Source organism: Medicago truncatula, chromosome 5, assembly GCF_003473485.1.
Source record: "Medicago truncatula cultivar Jemalong A17 chromosome 5, MtrunA17r5.0-ANR, whole genome shotgun sequence".
Classification (NCBI taxonomy): Eukaryota; Viridiplantae; Streptophyta; class Magnoliopsida; order Fabales; family Fabaceae; genus Medicago; species Medicago truncatula.
The window spans coordinates 15,384,472-15,403,505 of record NC_053046.1 but is presented as its reverse complement, the minus strand read 5'-3'; the positions used below and the strand labels follow the sequence as shown (position 1 = coordinate 15,403,505).

The 19,034-nt window shown below is 32.7% G+C and overlaps 2 protein-coding genes across 3 annotated transcripts; both read left to right on the top strand.

Annotated features, from left to right (window-relative positions):
• Positions 1–937: 937 nt before the first annotated feature.
• On the top strand, positions 938–9,714 carry LOC11412180 (NLR family CARD domain-containing protein 3). Of its 2 annotated transcripts, XM_003613304.4 has the most exons (18): positions 938–1,169; positions 1,262–1,526; positions 2,889–3,107; positions 3,776–3,834; positions 5,032–5,169; positions 6,249–6,323; positions 6,634–6,717; positions 6,816–6,877; positions 7,067–7,136; positions 7,450–7,525; positions 7,627–7,757; positions 8,206–8,265; positions 8,466–8,540; positions 8,622–8,726; positions 8,803–8,898; positions 8,991–9,071; positions 9,149–9,250; positions 9,340–9,714. In XM_003613304.4, the coding sequence occupies exons 1-18, from the start codon at positions 1,116–1,118 to the stop codon at positions 9,406–9,408; spliced, it is 1,821 nt and encodes a 606-aa protein (XP_003613352.1). In that variant the 5' UTR covers positions 938–1,115; the 3' UTR covers positions 9,409–9,714. The 2 variants fall into 2 exon arrangements, with proteins under 2 accessions (XP_003613352.1, XP_024640457.1); XM_024784689.2 differs by lacking the exon at positions 938–1,169 and having other exon boundaries at positions 1,389–1,526; positions 2,882–3,107.
• A 6,841-nt stretch (positions 9,715–16,555) lies between these two features.
• LOC11414362 (UDP-glycosyltransferase 74B1) lies at positions 16,556–18,465 on the top strand. The gene is made up of 2 exons (XM_003613303.4): positions 16,556–17,263; positions 17,545–18,465. Exons 1-2 carry the CDS (start codon positions 16,616–16,618, stop codon positions 18,295–18,297), a joined length of 1,401 nt encoding a protein of 466 aa, XP_003613351.1. The 5' UTR covers positions 16,556–16,615; the 3' UTR covers positions 18,298–18,465.
• Positions 18,466–19,034: the final 569 nt, after the last annotated feature.

The following is a 19,034-nucleotide window of genomic DNA, read 5'->3' as shown; positions in this document are numbered from 1 at the left end:
ATACATCTAATAATTCAAACAACTTTATTTTTGCAATTTCTACCACTTTACATTTATGCTTTTATTTATGAATTTCTTAATGTAGGTTAAACTATACTAGAGAAGTTGGGGAACCCACAACTGAGGGACAAAGTTCCTCCCTTATCGTTAATCATTTGAAACAAGAGAATCACAATTCAGAAAACTTAGCCGACCTCGGCTAATTTCAGCTTCCATCAATATTTTTTTGGCTTATTTTGTTTGACGGTCTCTCAATGCTTCATGTTGTTGCATCGTGAGTTTGGGAGGGGGGGTGTTTTATAATAAGATGACTAGGTTAGTAAAGTCATTTTAGTCTTTATTATGTACTCTCTTATAAGATTTTGATAGGTAACGATGTTATATCGTAACCTAGTCATCTTTGTTGTTTTGTTCTCCGTTCTCTTTGATTTTCTTTTATGTTTGAACTCCAGCTTTCCACAAATGTAATTAATATCCAAAGAGTATCTTGTATTTCTATATTTCGTAATTACTCATGATATGACAAATTTATGATTTCTTATTGTATGAGCTCACTCTAAAAATAAAAATAAAAACTTTGATTTTTTTTTATTATAGAAATTAAAAGCGAAATTTTAGATATTTATAAGGACAATTTAATCGGATATCCTCCTTGTACTATTAGGACAACTAATCATACCAAAATATACGCCATCGATGTTACTTACCCAAACTGAATTTGAATCCTTGGTAGGTATTTTTATTTTAAAATTATAAATAAGTGACGTGTCACGTGGGGTCTATTTAAGGAATCTTTGTTAGAGAACTACTATTGTGATGCTCTAATAACAATAACCATAAATAAAAAATAAAAAATTTGAAAAAAGAAACCGTAAAAATTTTAGAAAAATTAAAAATCCAATCCAATAAAACCCAAAATCCCAAATGATAGAAGAGAACACAACAAAGAACACCAAACCTCTCTAGTCGTTCTCCTTTCTTCTCCAGACACACTACTATTCTCTCAATCTCAACTCTCATTTTCACTCTCCACTGAATTTCCCACTATTTAAATCTTCAATATCTCTATATCTTCAATTCAATTCTTCTATATGCTCCTTCATTCTTCATAAACCATGTCTTTAAGCACTTCCACTCTCTCTCTGTACTCACACCCGCAACCGCCGCAAGTAAGTTACTAACTAACTCTATCAAATCTTCCATAACAGTTTCTCTCTCTTATCCAAACCCTAACAGTTTCTCTCTCTCTCTCTCTCTGTAGCTTCGTCTCCGCCGCCGGTTGCAATCGCTCGCCGGAACCGCCATCCAATTCGTTATCCTTCCGACTCTGAATCGCCGAAGACCGTTCGGTTTAGGAGCGGGTTCTAGAAGATTCGTGGTTAAGGCTGAAGGAACTTCAGCACGTGCTTCTGGTTCTCGGAGAGTTTATCGTGAGTCTCAGGCGGATGCAACGCTTTCGGTTGCTTCGGTTAAGCAGATTGCGACGAATGTTGCTCCGTTTGGAGTGTTCTTAGCACTTACTATCGGTATTCACTATTCAATTCATTGCGTAGTTTTTCGTGTTTTGTTATACTCATTTCGTGATCATTTGAGAATGAGGATTGAACTATGAAGAACTAACACGGACACCACCGGAAATGATACTGAGAAATTAAATTAATTGAATGTAATCGCATGTGTCGGTGTTGTGTTTGTGTGCACTGAACACGCCTTCGAGCAGAGGTGTTTGTGTGACAGGCGGGTTAATTATATGTTTTGTTGTAAATAATGCAATTTTTTTGCAATTATTCCAAGTATAGTTGTGATTTTGTGAATTCAAGTTTGATTCCTGCATTTTAATTGATATTGCATGATGTGGTAATGTTATTGGTTTTGATGTATGGATGAGATTATTTGAAAAAGATAATTGTTGCTAATGCATTTTTTAAATGCTTCAAATACTTTATTATTTGATCCTATTTCACTATTGTTTTTGAAATTGCAACTAGTGGGTGAGGAGTGTAGTGCATATAATGAGGATGCTGCGTTAGATGTGTGGTAAGACTAGACATGATAAGATTAGAGAGAGAGTTGGGGTAGTACCTATTGTAGAAAAGATGGTTGAAACTCAGCTTAGATGGTTTGGGCATGTAGAGAGAAGATTTGTAGATTTTGTATTAAGGAGAGTAGATTAGATGGAGGATAGTTGAATCACTAGAGGCAGAGGAAGACCTAGAAAAACAATAAGAGAAACTATTAAGAAAGACTTATAGATTAATGAATTGACAGAGCATTATGGCTTGGTTGTTGTTATTTTTGATTGTGGTGCAAATAATAATAGAGTGTTGGCGACATTCTTCTTTTGAAAAATTAGGATATGATTCATATGTATAATAGGATAATTATCATTCATATGTATCATTATTATCATTGGACATTAATTATTAAAAATAATAGTAGAGTCATTTTGTAATTGAGGCAATAAAATTGATCATTTTAGGCATGATAGGAAGTTATCACAAAATAATTTTATCGAGTTCATTGAATGTTTCTCCAAAAATAAAATGATATGGTGCACGAGGTTCAAGAAAGTATCTAAGATGATAACTGCAGGTGCAGCACCTTGTGTCTTCCTAGGGAGGCCTTTTAGATAACAATGTTTTTGCCCTTAACACATGACCCTGCTCAAACCAAGGGAATTCTCATGTGTAGCTCACTGCTAGGTAATTTGATAGGACTCATAGGAGTAAGTATCAAACACCAGTATGCTAGACATTTTGAAGTATATGTGCTTCCTTGTTGGGTGGTGTTTTACTGTTATTATTATATTTCTCTTTTTGTGATTGCAAATGCGCATTATTTGTAAACTTTCATAATTGTGGTGGTACTAATTTGTTTTCAGCTTACAGTTATCTGGAAATTGGTGGAGAAGCTTGTTGCTCCAACTCCAAAGCAATCAAAGTCTACGACAGCTGAAAGCCAGTCTGCTTCACAAGGATTGAAATGGTCTTTTGCTGCTGGTACAAATTTGTTGTCTCAGCTTGGGGCGAAGATTGATAGCCAATCTAAACAGAAACTGAATGAGTTTGCTCGAGAACTGAGGTCATTTTCATATACTGATATGTCAGGTATGCTGGCTGGATTGATATATGAAAAAGGTGTTTATGGTTGTCTGATATGCTTCTAATCATTAAATAAGGTTTCTTTTTGTAAAACTTTCAAAATAGCATTGTCATTGTACCATTCATGGATTGGGTCTCTTGATTTTGTTTTCGTTGTCTTTTCAACATGTTTTTCCTCTCAAAAAAACTTGAGGGATTTGACGTGATTTTACGAATGAAATGAATTATTGGAGAGTTAGGAATTAGAAGTTGATTTAATTTTAAAATCTCTGATTTAAGTTGTCTATTTAAAAGTCCACTCATATTTGGTTGGACTGGATTTGATTTTAGCGATAATTATTTGATTCTTTGGTTGATGATCTTGCTCTGGTTAGTGTGATTGTTCTACATTTTGACCACATTATAAACAGGGACAATGAATGAAGTTACTCATAAAATTAGTTCCATATATTCTTAGGGTATTCCAAGTATCAAATTTGTTTTGAAAATCAATTTAAACCATGTGTTATTTATATTACGATCCATACATATAAACTGATTTATAAATCAAATTCATTAAATCTAAATGAAAGAAAACTAATTCTATACCGACATGACCCTTTTAATCTGTGTGTACTATTGATATAAATGTATTGATAAAGAAAAATTCAGTTATCATACATATGATGTGGCAGGGCGCAATTTTGGAGATGAAGGATTATTCTTTCTTGCGGAGAGCTTGGCATTTAACCAGGTACCTACTATCCTTCATTTATCAGATTGTTATTGGAAATTAAACTGGGGCGTTGCCCGTACAAGCATATCCCTGAATCATCTAGAGTATTCGTTGCTTCAGTTATTTGGAGGAACAAAAGCCTACTGAATAATTGAATAAATTTGAATTTAACAGCTTTCAAAGCCAAAAATAAGTACTCCATTGGACTCATGTAACTGACTTTTTCTCTCATAGAAGCATACTACTAGTGGAATCGAGGATGTAGTTGTAAATTATAATGTGTAAGTGATTATTAACTATCAGATATGAAGTGCAAATCTGGATATTTGGCAAATAACAATTTGTATTCGAAATGACACATTTATGCAATGACATGAAGGCAAAGCATATATTTAAGACATGAAAGTAGTTCTAACTATTTATTTATTTCTTACATTGATGTTTTTTAAGAAAATTGAGTAACTGAAATTATTAAGTATACCTACTCAGCATATTACTTAATTCAAAATGTCATGATGGATAAATCATTGTAATTGATATTGAATATTTCATCATTTTACTTTAAATATTCATCTATGACTTGGAAGGTGTCATTAACGACTTTTTGGGCTTATTTGGTTTGAGAAGATTTTCTAGTCTGCATTTTCCGTTTGCACTAATAAATACAAAATCGACTTCTTGTTTTCTCCAAGTTACTTGTTATGAAAAAATTGTATTGGAAATTACTATTGACCATCATTTACGATACAAATTTTTTTAAAACGGAAAGCAAGGTATCACTTTTGTAATTACTAGTGAAAATCAAAGGTACTAAACACACCTTAGTTAGATGCTCTGCAGCTTATAAGTAGTGGAAGGGGTGTGATTGGAGTATGAATAGAAAATTGATTAAAACATTGAATAGACAGATTGTTTAAGAAAAATATATTTTTGCCAGATCAGATGCTACAACCAGTTCAAAACCCTCAGATTTTTTTTTTCTTCTTCTAATCAAGATGTGTAATTTATCAGTTTGATAAAATATATGGATTGCTTGGAAACTTGTATTGCTATTAATTGAGTCAAATCTTGCTTATACTAAAATGTGCTTGATGGAAGCTGGATTTAGGTTTATAATCTTGATCTGTCATGAAAGTCATGCAATTAGTGATGTGTTTTGGTGTTATGTCTGTGTTCATGTGCTTACTATATTTTGTTATTGTATATACTATATAGAATGCAGAGGAAGTGAGTTTTGCTGCAAATGGAATAACTGCTGCTGGCATGAAAGCTTTTGATGGTGTTCTTCAGTCAAACATCACACTGAAGACTCTTGATCTTTCAGGCAATCCTGTTGGAGATGAAGGAGCTAAGGTCAGTCTTAAGTGTTCAGATTTATTACATCTCTTAATTTGGGATTTGGATTAATTACTATTCCTTCTTAGTATTTCTCTAAATTTATCTAATTGAGTTGCCTCAACTACATACCCGAAATAAAACATAAATAATCTTTAGCACATCGACTCCCCTTTATTCTACACGTTTGTACTAATAGTGATGGAGGACAAAATGGGACTAATCTTATGTGGGAATTTTGTTATTTCATGTTTTTTTTTTTTTGGCTGTTTACTTTGCAATCAAATATAGTATTGCATATTATCCAAAAGAATGCCGAAAATCATTTTATTGGAGTTTAATTTAATAGGTCAAACCAAGTTAAGTTTTTTATTTGAAGAAGCTAAATTAGCCCACCTAAATTGGTCAAACCAAGTTAAGTTATAACTTACTTTTGGAATTAATTAATTGTTGACGTTGTGTGGTTCTAGATAAAAGGATGAGAGTAAATAATAAGAACTTTGAATATAATTGATAATAACTTGATACCGACTTGATAGATAATCTTAGATATGCTAAGATTGAAAACTGATCCTAGGAGATAAACCAAGATACTCTAAGATATTATGAGATATTATTTTATTTTCTAAACATTAATCAAACCTACTGTGCCTTTGCTATGGCTAGTTAATTTAATAATCCATTCAAGTAAAGACAAAGAGTAAAACTTGGTATACATAGGTATATTTGCTACCGTCTGAGCTTGTGTTGATAATCTACAATCCTTCAATCATACACAAAATGACAACGACAGGAATGGCAATGACATCATGTTTTATTATTGAGACTGTAGTTGGTAGAATATTTCCATTTGTCTTTATGCTTTTGAGCATCTTGGACTAAATTTATTGTTTACTTAACTAACCATGATGAATTGATGACTCTTCGAGCTTAAGAGCTATGTTTGACTGATAGAGTACATATTCTCTGACTTTTATGATAACCTACCTCTTCTCTCTCTCTCTCTCTCTCTCTCTCTCTCTCTCTCAAACAGATGATATAATAGCTGATCATTGTCTAACTGGGGTTTAATATTGTTTTCATATTCTTGTTCACAGTGTCTATGTGACATACTGATGGGTAACTCCACCATTGAGAAGCTTCAGCTAAACAGTGCGGACTTGGGGGATGAGGTTAGCTTGTTATTAAATATTACTCATAAACCCATTTGGGGTTGGCCTAGCGGGTTGGCTTGGGACCTTGGAGTGTGCTCCTCTCAAGGTCTCAGGTTCGATTCCCCTGACACCAATTTCGGTGGGTTAAGTCCATACAAAACTATGTTCTGGCTTTAAATGGGGTCCCCGCAAGTGGATGGTGGGATTGGACCCCTCGGATTAGTCGGCTCTTAGGTTGGATACAGAGTTTTTTTTTTTTAAAAAGTATTACTCATTAAATGCCATTTCCTCCTACATTGCACTGAGAATTGCTCACCGTGTTATGCAGGGTGCAAAAGCTATTGCAGAAATGCTGAAGAAAAATTCGAGCTTGCGGGTTCTTGAACTTAACAACAACATGATTGAATATTCTGTATGCATTTTTCCCAAGCTTATTCTAATAATGTAGACACCCCTAGTATCCAAATTCCAAATTTTATTTTAATTTGTTTCTTGGAATTGGAGAGGTAGGGATTTACCAGTCTGGCTGGAGCACTTCTTGAGAATAACAGCATAAGAAATATACATCTCAAGTAAGCAAAAACTAACATTATGTCTTCTCGCATAATTTTTCTTTCCCTAATCTTCCTTGTTTGAAACCGAGGGAATGTCAAGTTGATTTATTCCTTCATGCTTTTGATATTGTAATTTTAACTTGGAACTGTTGCATTACTTTTTGATCTCCTTTAAGAATTCTTCCCTGACATTTTTTCCGATTCAAGTGGAAACTATGGTGGTGCTTTGGGGGTTAATGCATTGGCTAAAGCACTCGAGGGAAACAAGTCTATAAGGGTACTGTTCTTAATTATTTTCTTTCCAATGAAATGGCCAGCCTTATATTTTTCCCAAGTTTTAGTTATAACTTCTGGAATACCACACCTTGGGCGGTGGCCTCTTGATCTAACTGTGCAATTCAGTTCTAAATCATGTTTCTCTTATCATACAATGTTATTAAAACATCCAAATCATACCTGACAAAAGTGGGGTGCTATTACTTCAATAAATATATTCTCCTATCACAATGACAAAATGTTGCATCAACTTGAAGCGTATCTGGCTAAATGGTGCCTTAAACAAGCATGATTTACTCTGAATATATGGACAGGAACTACATTTGCACGGAAATTCTATTGGCGATGAAGGAATTCGTTCTTTGATGACTGGATTAACATCACATAAAGGTAAACTTATACTATTTTCTGATATTTTTCATGTCATTTATACATCAATAATTCCACTTTAATATTTTACAAGTAACTGACAAGCATTATATGTTCTCAAGGGAAACTTACACTTCTAGACATAGGCAACAACTCATTAACAGCTAAAGGTGCTTTCTATGTTGCTGGGTATATTAAAAAGATCAAAAGCCTGTTATGGTTGAACATTTACATGAATGACATCGGTGATGAGGTACTCTTCTCGCAGTCATACCCTATTTCACATACTTTATGTGATATTACTGTAAATCTCTTCAGAATGCCAATACAAAGTGTGAGAGTTCATACAATAAATAGGATTTCTAAGATGTACAAGTATTATACTGATATGATATTATAGATTCCTGATTTTTTTCCCATAACTGTTGTATACTGTCAAAACCATAAGTGCATGGATACCAGATTTGTGTATCTGAAACAAAAAAATTGGACAATAAGTTAATGTGTATAAACTTGACCAGGAGAAAAATGGATAGATGGTGGTTGTTGGTCTGTATGGACACTCTCGAGAAACCGGCTTTCCCTTCATATTTTCAATAACAACTTGCAACAAAACTAATATATATATGCAAAACATATATTATATATTATTAAAAGGACAATATGATTTCTGACTGCTAATAATTATGTAAAATTGTCAGGGTGCAGAAAAACTGGCAGATGCTTTAAAGGAAAATCGGTCAATAACGACATTAGATATGGTAAAAAGACCTCCTCTGTATTTGGTTCTGTATAGTTATGTGTATTCTGTGACCCCTGCTATGGCCCTTACCCTAAAAGAATGGAAAGAATAATATGGGATCAGTGTTGTCCAATATCAGCCATGGTCTGCCATATATATATATATATATATAGATATATATATTTTTCAATCAATGGCTAAGCTAAGTTAATATTACAGGGAGGAAATAACATTCATGCTGTTGGAGTTGGTGCTGTTGCTAAAGTTTTGAAAGATAATTCAGTTATTACCACTGTAAGCCTCAAGTATTACTTTCTGGTTTTATTTTTGTTTGTCTTTTCATGCTCTGACACAGGTTTTATCTCTCATTGTTAGTTAGAACTTAGTTATAATCCCATTGGACCAGATGGAGCCAAGGCCTTGGCCGAAGTTATCAAGTTCCATGGAAACGTAAAAACCCTTAAACTTGGTTGGTGCCAGGTAACTTTTCACCATGTGTACCTGTAAATTGCTTGTAATGCATATCCTCTCTTTGTAACACAAAATATTTATTCAGATAGGAGCAAAAGGGGCAGAGTTCATTGCGGATGCTTTAAAATATAATACCACAATATCAGTTCTGGACTTACGAGCAAATGGACTTCGAGACGAAGTTTGTTTTTCAGTACCCTGAGTCATTTTTCCGACTGATCCTCTTTTTTTTCGATCTTCGTTAATCAATGTTTTATGAAAAAACTATTGTAGGGTGCATTGTGTCTGGCTCGCAGCTTGAAAGTTGTTAATGAAGCTCTAACCTCACTAGATTTAGGATTTAATGAAATAAGGGTATGATTATTTGTCTTTTACATTCACAATGGTTTTTTCATAATAATTTCTAAATATCGTCTTCGTCAAACTCACAGGATGATGGAGCTTTTGCTATTGCTCAAGCACTCAAATCTAATGAAGATGTTGCTGTCACATCTCTAAACATTGGCAGTAATTTCCTTACCAAATTTGGACAGGTACTATTTTATGCTTAACCTTTGGATTTGCTCACGTGTACTTTACCTTTCATTTTCTTTTGAAGGATCTAATTATTCTTCATATACAGAGTGCTTTATCTGATGCAAGAGACCATGTGTTTGAGATGACTGAAAAGGAAATTGCCATCTTTTTCTAAAGGAAATTGACATATACCGCGGCAAGATTTTTGTGTAGTTATATTGCATATTAGCTGCCGGCAAGTACTGGTAAGAGCTCATTCACGTCGATTTTTTGAGTTCTAGCCATTCATTCATTGAGTGAAGTATAGAAATTTTGTATTAATGCATTGTATCCTTCAATTTTTAGTTCTCCAAATGAGGTTCCAACTGTTGTATATTCTTTGCATCCATTTAATGAGACAGTTGACCCACAATAATCAATGTATATTATTAGCAGCAGAAATTTCAGAATATAACGTTTCTTGAAGTGGGTCGAAAAGTTATTCCAGAGGTTAATTTTCATAATAATGATGCATATATTGCATGAATATACGTTGGTACCACCAAGTAGTATACTGTATAATTGGGCTCATGCAAATATAAGACAATATTTGTGATAGCTCTACAGTTCATATTTGGCGGCTTTAGTGTATTTCACACAGAGATAATCTCATTAAAAAAATTATTTGGACGAGAGGGAATGATTAGTTAAGAGAGATAAAGAGAAAGTTAAAGCTAGGGGATTAAAAGATAAAGAATTCCTCGAGTAATGTTAATTTTATAAAGCATATTGTTAAAAGGCGTGTATTGAGATGGAAATATGTCATGTTGTTTGATATTATGGTATCAAACAACTATTGATTGCAATTAGAGAGATCCTCTGCACTGCAGTGTAATTTTTTTGCAGTGGAATCTCTGCCACTGATTCACTTTTGTTTCAGTGGATCACACAGAATTGAAGGGCCACGATCACCACTGGACACTCCCCGGTGAAAAACTCACGGCACAGGATTTGTTTCCGTGCAGATTTTGGATTTAGCTAATCTGGAACGTCTGATCATGATCGGGGATGGTCTAGAGGTTACCACGGTAGTGCAGTTGCTACCTACCGACTGCACATAACCCCAATCCCTTAATTCTACTGAGAGCTACTGAGCTGGTTTGGGGAGAGGAGTTTGGTTATAAAAACATACACTAAAAATTAGTCTTGTTAAATATCATCATTTCAAGTTTTATAAAATGCATCAATCTTATATTCAAGACATCTATTAAACAAAAGCTCTTCTCCTTATCCTTTTTTAGGGACATCAAAATCTTTTACAAGTGTCTTTTTCTTATGGTGAAAAAAATTGAAGTTACAAAACACAATTTAAACCCTTTTTATTGTATTTTATTTCTTTTTCACTTATGCGTGTTAGCCGTCCAATCTAAAATTGATGGCTAAGATTGCGTTTAGTTGATTTTTTAATGTGTAATATAAACCGTCCAATCCGTAATTAACAGTTGAGATGCAAAATTTTCGGAAACTGATAGGATCTAATGTGTATGCAAAGGCCCAAATGTTCAAGGCCTTAGAGTGAGAGTTAGTTACAATAGAAATAGAAAGTGGAGAGGTTATATAAAGGAATGAGAGGATAGAGTTAGACATCTTTGATCATTTTGTTCAGTTAGAACCTTAGGGTTTGGGCCGAGAGAGGAATGTCTCTTCTATGAGGAGTTTTTGCTCAGGGGTTACAGGGGTTATCTTCTGTAATACATCTATTTTCAATTCAATAATACAATTTATTTGTCTGTGTTAATTTGGGTTTCTATCAGAAACTGCCTGTTTTTTGAACAGCAGGCAATCTAGATTTGATTATTAGAGTTAGAATGAAGTTGTTCGTAGAGGTTAGGTTGAAGAAAACCCTAAATCCTACTCCCTCATGTCTCATTTATAAGCAAATTTTGACTTTTTATATTCGTTGAATAAATGACGCATGTGGTTTATATCATCTTAGAAATTGTGGTTGGGCCTAACACAACCCCACAAAACCGGCTTGTGAGGTGAGGATTGATCCCCCACTTATAAACACGTTGTCAGGCCATGTCATATCTGATGTGGGACTCTTAACACACCTCCTCACGACCAGCACGATTAGGCTTGGTTCATGGACATAAATGGTGGGTGGCCCAATAGCGGAAACCTGATAGCAGGTGGCCCAATGGATCTTGAAGAGGCTCTGATACCATCTTAGAAATCGTGGTTGGGCCTAACAGAACCCCACAAAACCAGCTTGTGAGGTGAGGATTGCCCCCACTTATAAACACATTGTCAGACCATCACCTATCCGATGTGGGACTCAGGGGCGTCCCTGAGGGGGTGCAAACAGCTCAAACGAGCTGGGCCTCCCTCAAGGATGGGCCTCAAGAGTGGGGGTTCCTCATGATTGATTTTGGTGTTAGGTGGGGGTTCCTCATGCATACGGTAGTCATTTTCACCTCTGGGTGTACCGCATATATACGACATCTTGTATTTATCTTTTAAAAAATATAAATAGAACATCGGTCTTTAAAAAAAATATGTTTTGATTTTATCACTGGCCTCTTTTCATTCCCAGAGCCGAGCCTCCGAATTCTCAGGGACGGCCCTGGTGGGACTCTTAACATATTATATACCACATTCATCATTTATTCAATAAACCTAAAAAATGAAAGTTTGCTTTGATATATAAATTTTATATTCATTTTCGCTGGTCGAACATGCGTATTATTACTACATGGGCCCTACAATTTTAAAATACTCGTCACGTCACACAACTTGTGTATGGTCCTTTTTTTTTTTTTTTGTGAAGGAAATATCTTTTTTATAATTAGTGTTTATTTATTTTTGCTTTTCTGATTTGTTTCTACCATGTCGTGTGTTGTTACTACATCAGCCCTACAATTTTTAAAGCATTTTTTTTTCTCGTCCGTCCTTTTTGAGTCTGGGTCAGACTTCAGTTTTGAGTTGTGTTATTTGAACATCCATAAATGTGACAACTTTTGTGACAATTAAAATTTTACAAAAAAAATGAGGTATTGACAAAATAACCAAAACAATAGAGAGAGAAAGTAAAAAGATAATATAAGTATGAGAGAGAAAGTTGTCATAAAAGTTGTAAAAAATGATTGTTCAAATATCATTTCTCATATATTTAAGACCAAATATTTCAGTTGAAAAATAGAAAAAACTGATCGAAGAAAACGAAACTATGTTTGCCAACGTATTTAAAGATACGGTTCGACAACAATTTTATATTCTAAATAACATTTGAATATGTCCTTTTTGCATCTTTTGGGTTTCTTCAAACCCAACATTTTTCTGTTAGGTTTAGTTCTTCAAAATTCAAATTAGTAAGATCTGATTTCTAAGTTTGAATTTTATCTATAGCTTTTCTTGCATTGTTCTCTTACCAAATTCCAACATTCAGATTCACCAAATGAAATATGATGAAAACAATTTCTATACAAATAAAATTGTTCCTTCGTAACAAACAAATAGCACAGGTCTTCTTAGAAATACAGATAAAGAGTTCATATAATTATAACAGTAATAATATTTGTACAACTATTTTGTAATAATTTTTGGAATAACATCATTTTTCTCCTTTATTATTGGTAAAAAAACAATAGATTGAAAAAAGGGGAGAGAGAGTAAAAAACAAATAAGAGTATTATAGAGTATCTAAACACTGTTATAATACAAATATCATTTCTTTAATTATAAAAGGTGTAACTAAAAATTCTGTCAAAAAAAGGGTGTAACTAAAACTGATGAGGAGTGTTATTTGAACAACTATTTGGTTGACAATTTTTGGAACAACCATAATTTACAAAGAAAAAGTTGATATTTGCACGAAAACCAAAACAATTGAGAGATAAAGTAAAAAATAATGTGAGTATGAGAGAGAAAATTATTGCAAAAGTTATCACAAAATGAATATTCAAATATTATTTCTGTTTTGATTAAGCATAAGCTGACTTTAGATGCCAATATTTGATTCTTTGAGTGATTTTCAATTTTTATTTCAAATGTTTTAATGATCGCTGCTTGTACTAGGTATAGATCCAATTATCACATGCCAATACATCAGATTCAGACACACACCATACCAAGTACCTATAAAACATCATGCACAATGACAGTTACCTAATAAGGACGTCAGTATTATCTCGTCACCATTACCTCATCACCTTTTACGCCATCGCTGATGCCATCAATTACGTGGTCAAATTTGAAAATATTGTGTCATTTTCATTCACTAAACTAACTCCTTAAGAAAAAAAACGTAAGCTTACATTTTATTTTGATGGAATTATATCAGGTTGTAAAATTTGATAGTTAGTTGTAATAAATTTATTATATAGTTTACTTGTAAAATTTGAAGTTGTTGCTTGACCATTGTTCCCGTGTTCAATTCATTCATGATAATCAATAAAAAAGTTTGCATACGTTGAGGGAATTATATCATTATATCATGAGGTTGGTTGTTGATGTTTTTGATTATGCATAAGTTGACTTTAGATGCAAATCTTTGATTCTTTGAGTGTTTTCCAATTTTCAACATTTATTTTAAGGATTTCTTCTTGTGTTACGTTTCTGGTATAAGCTCAATTATTAGTCACGATGACCACATGGCCAAATATATGACGGACACACACAATGACAGTTACCTAACAGTGACATCACTATTATGCCGTCACCTTTACCCCAATTGCTGATGCCATCATCAACTCTGTTGGCCAAATTTGAAACTATTGTGTCATTTTCATTAAACTAAACACATACATATATATATATTTTATAAAAAAAAAGAAGAAATTACTTCATTTTTAAACGCATGGGGTGCACATTTTTTCATATAAATTTATCATTTAAGGTTTAAGGTTTTCAAAGAGTGTTTCAACGGAACTAGTTAGTATTTTTCTTTTTAAATAAATTAAGATTTAATTCTGCCACCACAAAAAAAAAATAAAAAATAATAAGATTAAATTAAATGCTCAAGTCTAAATTTATTTTCTCGTCACCTCAAACATCATTGCTTACGCCAACAACACTCTTCAAATCATAAATCATTGTGTTGTTTTCCTTAGACAACACGTTCAAAATGTTATTTTGTCCACATGATTTACGTGTTTTTATTTCTTTTAAAAAGGACTAGAGGGAGTAATAAGTTTCGTTCATTACTAATCACATTATTTATAATTTATTTGGGAAATGTTAAATGAACAACAAAAAAGTGTCCACACAATTAAGGAAAATACTTTGGATGATATTGAGATGTCAATGTCACGTCACATTGGTCAACCACAATATTACAAAGGTATAAAAAGACAAAATTCTTATAAGTGAGAGAGAAGAAAACTATGATTTTTATATCTTTTTGTACATTTGTGACATTGTAGTTGGCGGCCAATGTCACATGACATTGACACACCCCAATGTCATTCAAATGCTATCCCACAATCAAACGTGGAAAAATAGGGTGTTTGGAGTTCGAAACCCGGTATGCAATATTCTTAGCAACTGAGATAAGGTCACGGGAGACTCACACCATCTATTAATTCGGTTTGTAATTTTTTTAAGGAAAATGTTAACAAGTGCTCTAAGAGCATTGTTTAAGCATATAAAAGTAGCAATTTTTTTATTGAAAATTGTACGAGTATGACTTTAACAAGTGTTTGACTTATATTTTCAAGACATATTTCCCTTTTATGCGTTCCTTAAACAATGTCCTTAGGATACTTGTTAACAAGACCTTTTTTTAATCATTTTCAATTACATTGATTTGCGTGCCATACTTAAATGTTTCATATGAAAGCCACAGTGTGGAATTGGTAGTAGGTATTTGGATGTCAATATCTACCATGTTTGCGGGCCAGGCTTAATTTTTCTAATTTATATACAATGGCAATAATATATTTTTTCGACAAAAACAATTGCAACAATATTGAACACTATAGATTTTTTTAGGTTAAATTGCATTTTAGTCCCTTAATTATTTAGGTAGTATCGCTTTGGTCCCTTAATTAAAATTTGATTTATTTTGGTCTCTTAACTTCTCTTCGTTACACATTTTGGTCTTTTCCGTTAGTTTTAATTCAAAAATGTTAGTTTTCCTTCATCTTTTTCTCCTCTTTTTCATCTTCATATCATCTCTATCTATCAACCTTCAACAACAAGAATCCCAAAAAAATTTCAGAAGAAAATGAAGAAAACATTTTTTAATTAAAACTAACGACCAAAATGTGTAACGGAGAGAAGTTAAGAGACCAAAATAAATAAAATTTTAATTAAGGGATCAAAGCGATACTACCTAAATAGTTAAGGGACCAAAAATATAATTTAACCATTTTTTTTATTTTAAACTTACTTGTCTACTACTTTGGAAAAAATTTATATACAATTAGGTTATGTTAGTGTCTGTCTTTCAAATTAATATTTTATAAAATAATAACAAATGTATTTAAAAATTTACATAGAATATTTTATTGAAGGACAATTTGTTTTCGTTGATTTAAAAAGTCTCAGTTTCTTTTTTGTTGACGCAAGTCTCATAGTTAAGCAGGGAGAGGAGGGATAAGTTATAATTTTTTTTTTTTTTTTTGAGAAAAGGGATATGTCATAACTTATACTCCCTCTATTTTTAACTATAAGCAAAATTGAATTTTTAAGTTCATTCATTTAATGATATATGTGGTTAATAATATAGACCACATACATTATTAACCTAAAAAGTCAATTTTACTTATATTTATAAACGGAGATGAGTAATATGTTTCATTCATTGCCGACTTTAGTCACAATATTTATAAGTATTTTTTTGTAAAAGTTTATATTTGTGTTGCTGTTAAGATGACAACTTATGGGTTGATAAAGTCAAAACAAACACGCCACCATACCATGCCGCATTTTAGTATCAGTTTGAAGTTGACAACATTTTGGTTGTCAACAATAATAATCCCACATGCCACCGCAATATGATATTCTATGGTCTTTGTCATATTAAATGTTATTTTGGTTACTTTACATGAAAAAGGACGAGTGCTTTGTCCTGACAGGATTATTATAAAGTTTGAGTGAAATTTTTTACAATATATTCATAGATATTTACATAAGAAATTACGAGAAAATAATACAAAAATTTAAAGAAATTTTTCAATTTATATAGATTTATATAAAAAATTAAGAGAAATTTACATAAGAAATGAAAAAAATTGAGTCAGAGCCCGCGCGTAGCACTCATTAAAAATTTTAATTGATTATTTTTTACCAAAAGTTTATCAATCTTTAGAATCTATATAAATAGGACACACGAGAACAATTCATTACCTACAAAAGTAAACCCAAAAAAACAGAGAAAGAAAAACAGAGAGAAAACAAACATGGTGGTACAGAGGCAAAACTACAACAACAATGTTCATGTCTTAGTGATTCCATACCCAGCACAAGGACACATTAGTCCACTAATCCAATTCTCAAAAAGATTAGTTTCAAAAGGCATCAAAACAACATTTGCAACAACCCATTACACTGTTAAATCCATCACTGCACCAAACATCTCCGTCGAACCAATCTCTGATGGGTTCGACGAATCCGGTTTTTCACAAGCCAAAAATGTTGAACTCTTTCTCAATTCATTCAAAACCAATGGTTCCAAAACACTCTCAAACCTCATTCAAAAACACCAAAAAACTTCAACACCAATCACTTGCATTGTGTATGATTCTTTTCTACCTTGGGCACTTGATGTGGCTAAACAACATCGGATTTATGGTGCTGCTTTTTTCACCAATTCAGCTGCTGTTTGTAACATTTTCTGTCGTATACATCATGGTTTGATTGAAACTCCTGTAGATGAATTGCCTTTGATTGTACCTGGTCTTCCTCCATTGAATTCTAGAGATCTTCCAAGTTTTATAAGGTTTCCTGAAAGTTATCCTGCTTATATGGCTATGAAGTTGAATCAATTCTCTAATTTAAATCAAGCTGATTGGATGTTTGTCAATACATTTGAAGCTTTAGAAGCAGAGGTACAAATTCTTAGCATTTTATTACTCTTTCCGATCATATTTATAAGCAAAAAACAAGTTTGTAGAAACATTGAATAATTATCGTATCGGGTTATATTTACAGATCATATAAATAACTATTCAATGTATCTAAAAAGTTATTTTTTTCTTATAAATGTGACCGGTTTTCCATCCATGACTAAAATATTTGATATTTGGTTAATTTTTATGGACCAATCTTTCTCTTATGAATTTTAGTTGACGATGAATTGATGATTAACAATTTTCTTTTTGTATTGAAGGTTGTGAAAGGGCTAACTGAGATGTTTCCTGCTAAATTGATTGGTCCAATGGTTCCTTCTGCTTACTTAGATGGAAGAATCAAAGGAGACAAAGGGTATGGAGCAAACTTATGGAAGCCATTAAGTGAAGATTGCATTAATTGGTTAAATGCAAAGCCATCACAATCAGTAGTGTATATCTCCTTTGGAAGCATGGTTTCTTTAACATCAGAACAAATAGAAGAGTTGGCTTTGGGATTAAAAGAAAGTGAAGTGAATTTCTTATGGGTTTTAAGAGAGTCAGAGCAAGGAAAATTACCAAAAGGGTACAAAGATTCTATCAAAGAAAAGGGCATAATTGTAACATGGTGTAACCAACTTGAATTATTGGCACATGATGCTGTTGGATGTTTTGTGACACATTGTGGTTGGAATTCAACACTTGAGAGTCTAAGTCTTGGTGTACCTGTGGTATGTTTGCCACAATGGGCTGATCAATTGCCAGATGCAAAGTTTTTAGAGGAAATTTGGGAAGTTGGTGTGAGGCCAAAAGAGGATGAAAATGGTGTTGTGAAGAGAGAAGAATTTATGTTGAGTTTGAAGGTTGTGATGGAAAGTGAAAGAAGTGAAGTGATTAGAAGGAATGCTAGTGAATGGAAGAAGTTGGCTAGGGATGCTGTTTGTGAAGGAGGTAGCTCTGATAAGAATATTAACCAGTTTGTGGATTATTTGACAAACACAAATATGAAGGGAAATGATTTGAGTAGTTATTAGAGTAGTCATTTTCATCCATGAATTATAGTGAATTTGGTTATGTAATTGTATGATCTATTTGTCCCTTTGAATCTTGTTAGACATGGTAGAATTCTTCAATAACATTTGTAGCGAAATTGAAATTTACCAACCAATAAAATGTTAGAATTTGGATACCATTTGACCCTATGTTTAATTTGTATTTTTTTTTAGTTTATATGTTCATGTATTTCTTTCAAACTTTTAATTTGAAAAATTGAAGATATATCAATATCGATAAATAATATTTCACTCGTTTGAAAATAACTGATATATTTGATCAACTCACATATATTAAAAAGTAATACTTAACGTCATGACGGATCCATGACTTGAGTGTAAACATGAAAGTTGGATGCATTCATCCAAAAACCAAGGTGTGTATGATATGCATGTTAGCAAGTTAATATTGGTGGATGAGAGCGTATGACATACTAATAAAATTCATCAATTATTGTTGAGATTAAGAGTTCACTAAACACGGAGAAAGAAACTTATAAATAAATGCATATTTTATTCATGTTTTAATCTATGGTTTTATATTTAATTCGAGGGTCATGCTAACTTGTGTCATTGATTTAAAAAAAAAAATTAAAATATAAGTTTTGTATTGAAAAAATAAGTTTTTAATTTTTAAAGATATTGAATGCACAATTTCCAAAAATAAGTTTCTACATTTAACTTCTAAACTTGTGCCTAAATGCACAAGGCCTGGTGCT

Coding starts and splice junctions, on each gene's coding strand:
- LOC11412180 (XM_003613304.4), top strand. CDS start 1,116: ATGTCTTTAAGCACTTCCACTCTCTCTCTGTACTCACACCCGCAACCG. Junction 7,758..8,205: donor TGAATGACATCGGTGATGAG/GTACTCTTCTCG, acceptor TAAAATTGTCAG/GGTGCAGAAAAACTGGCAGA. Junction 8,727..8,802: donor TTAAACTTGGTTGGTGCCAG/GTAACTTTTCAC, acceptor ATATTTATTCAG/ATAGGAGCAAAAGGGGCAGA.
- LOC11414362 (XM_003613303.4), top strand. CDS start 16,616: ATGGTGGTACAGAGGCAAAACTACAACAACAATGTTCATGTCTTAGTG. Junction 17,264..17,544: donor TTGAAGCTTTAGAAGCAGAG/GTACAAATTCTT, acceptor TTTGTATTGAAG/GTTGTGAAAGGGCTAACTGA.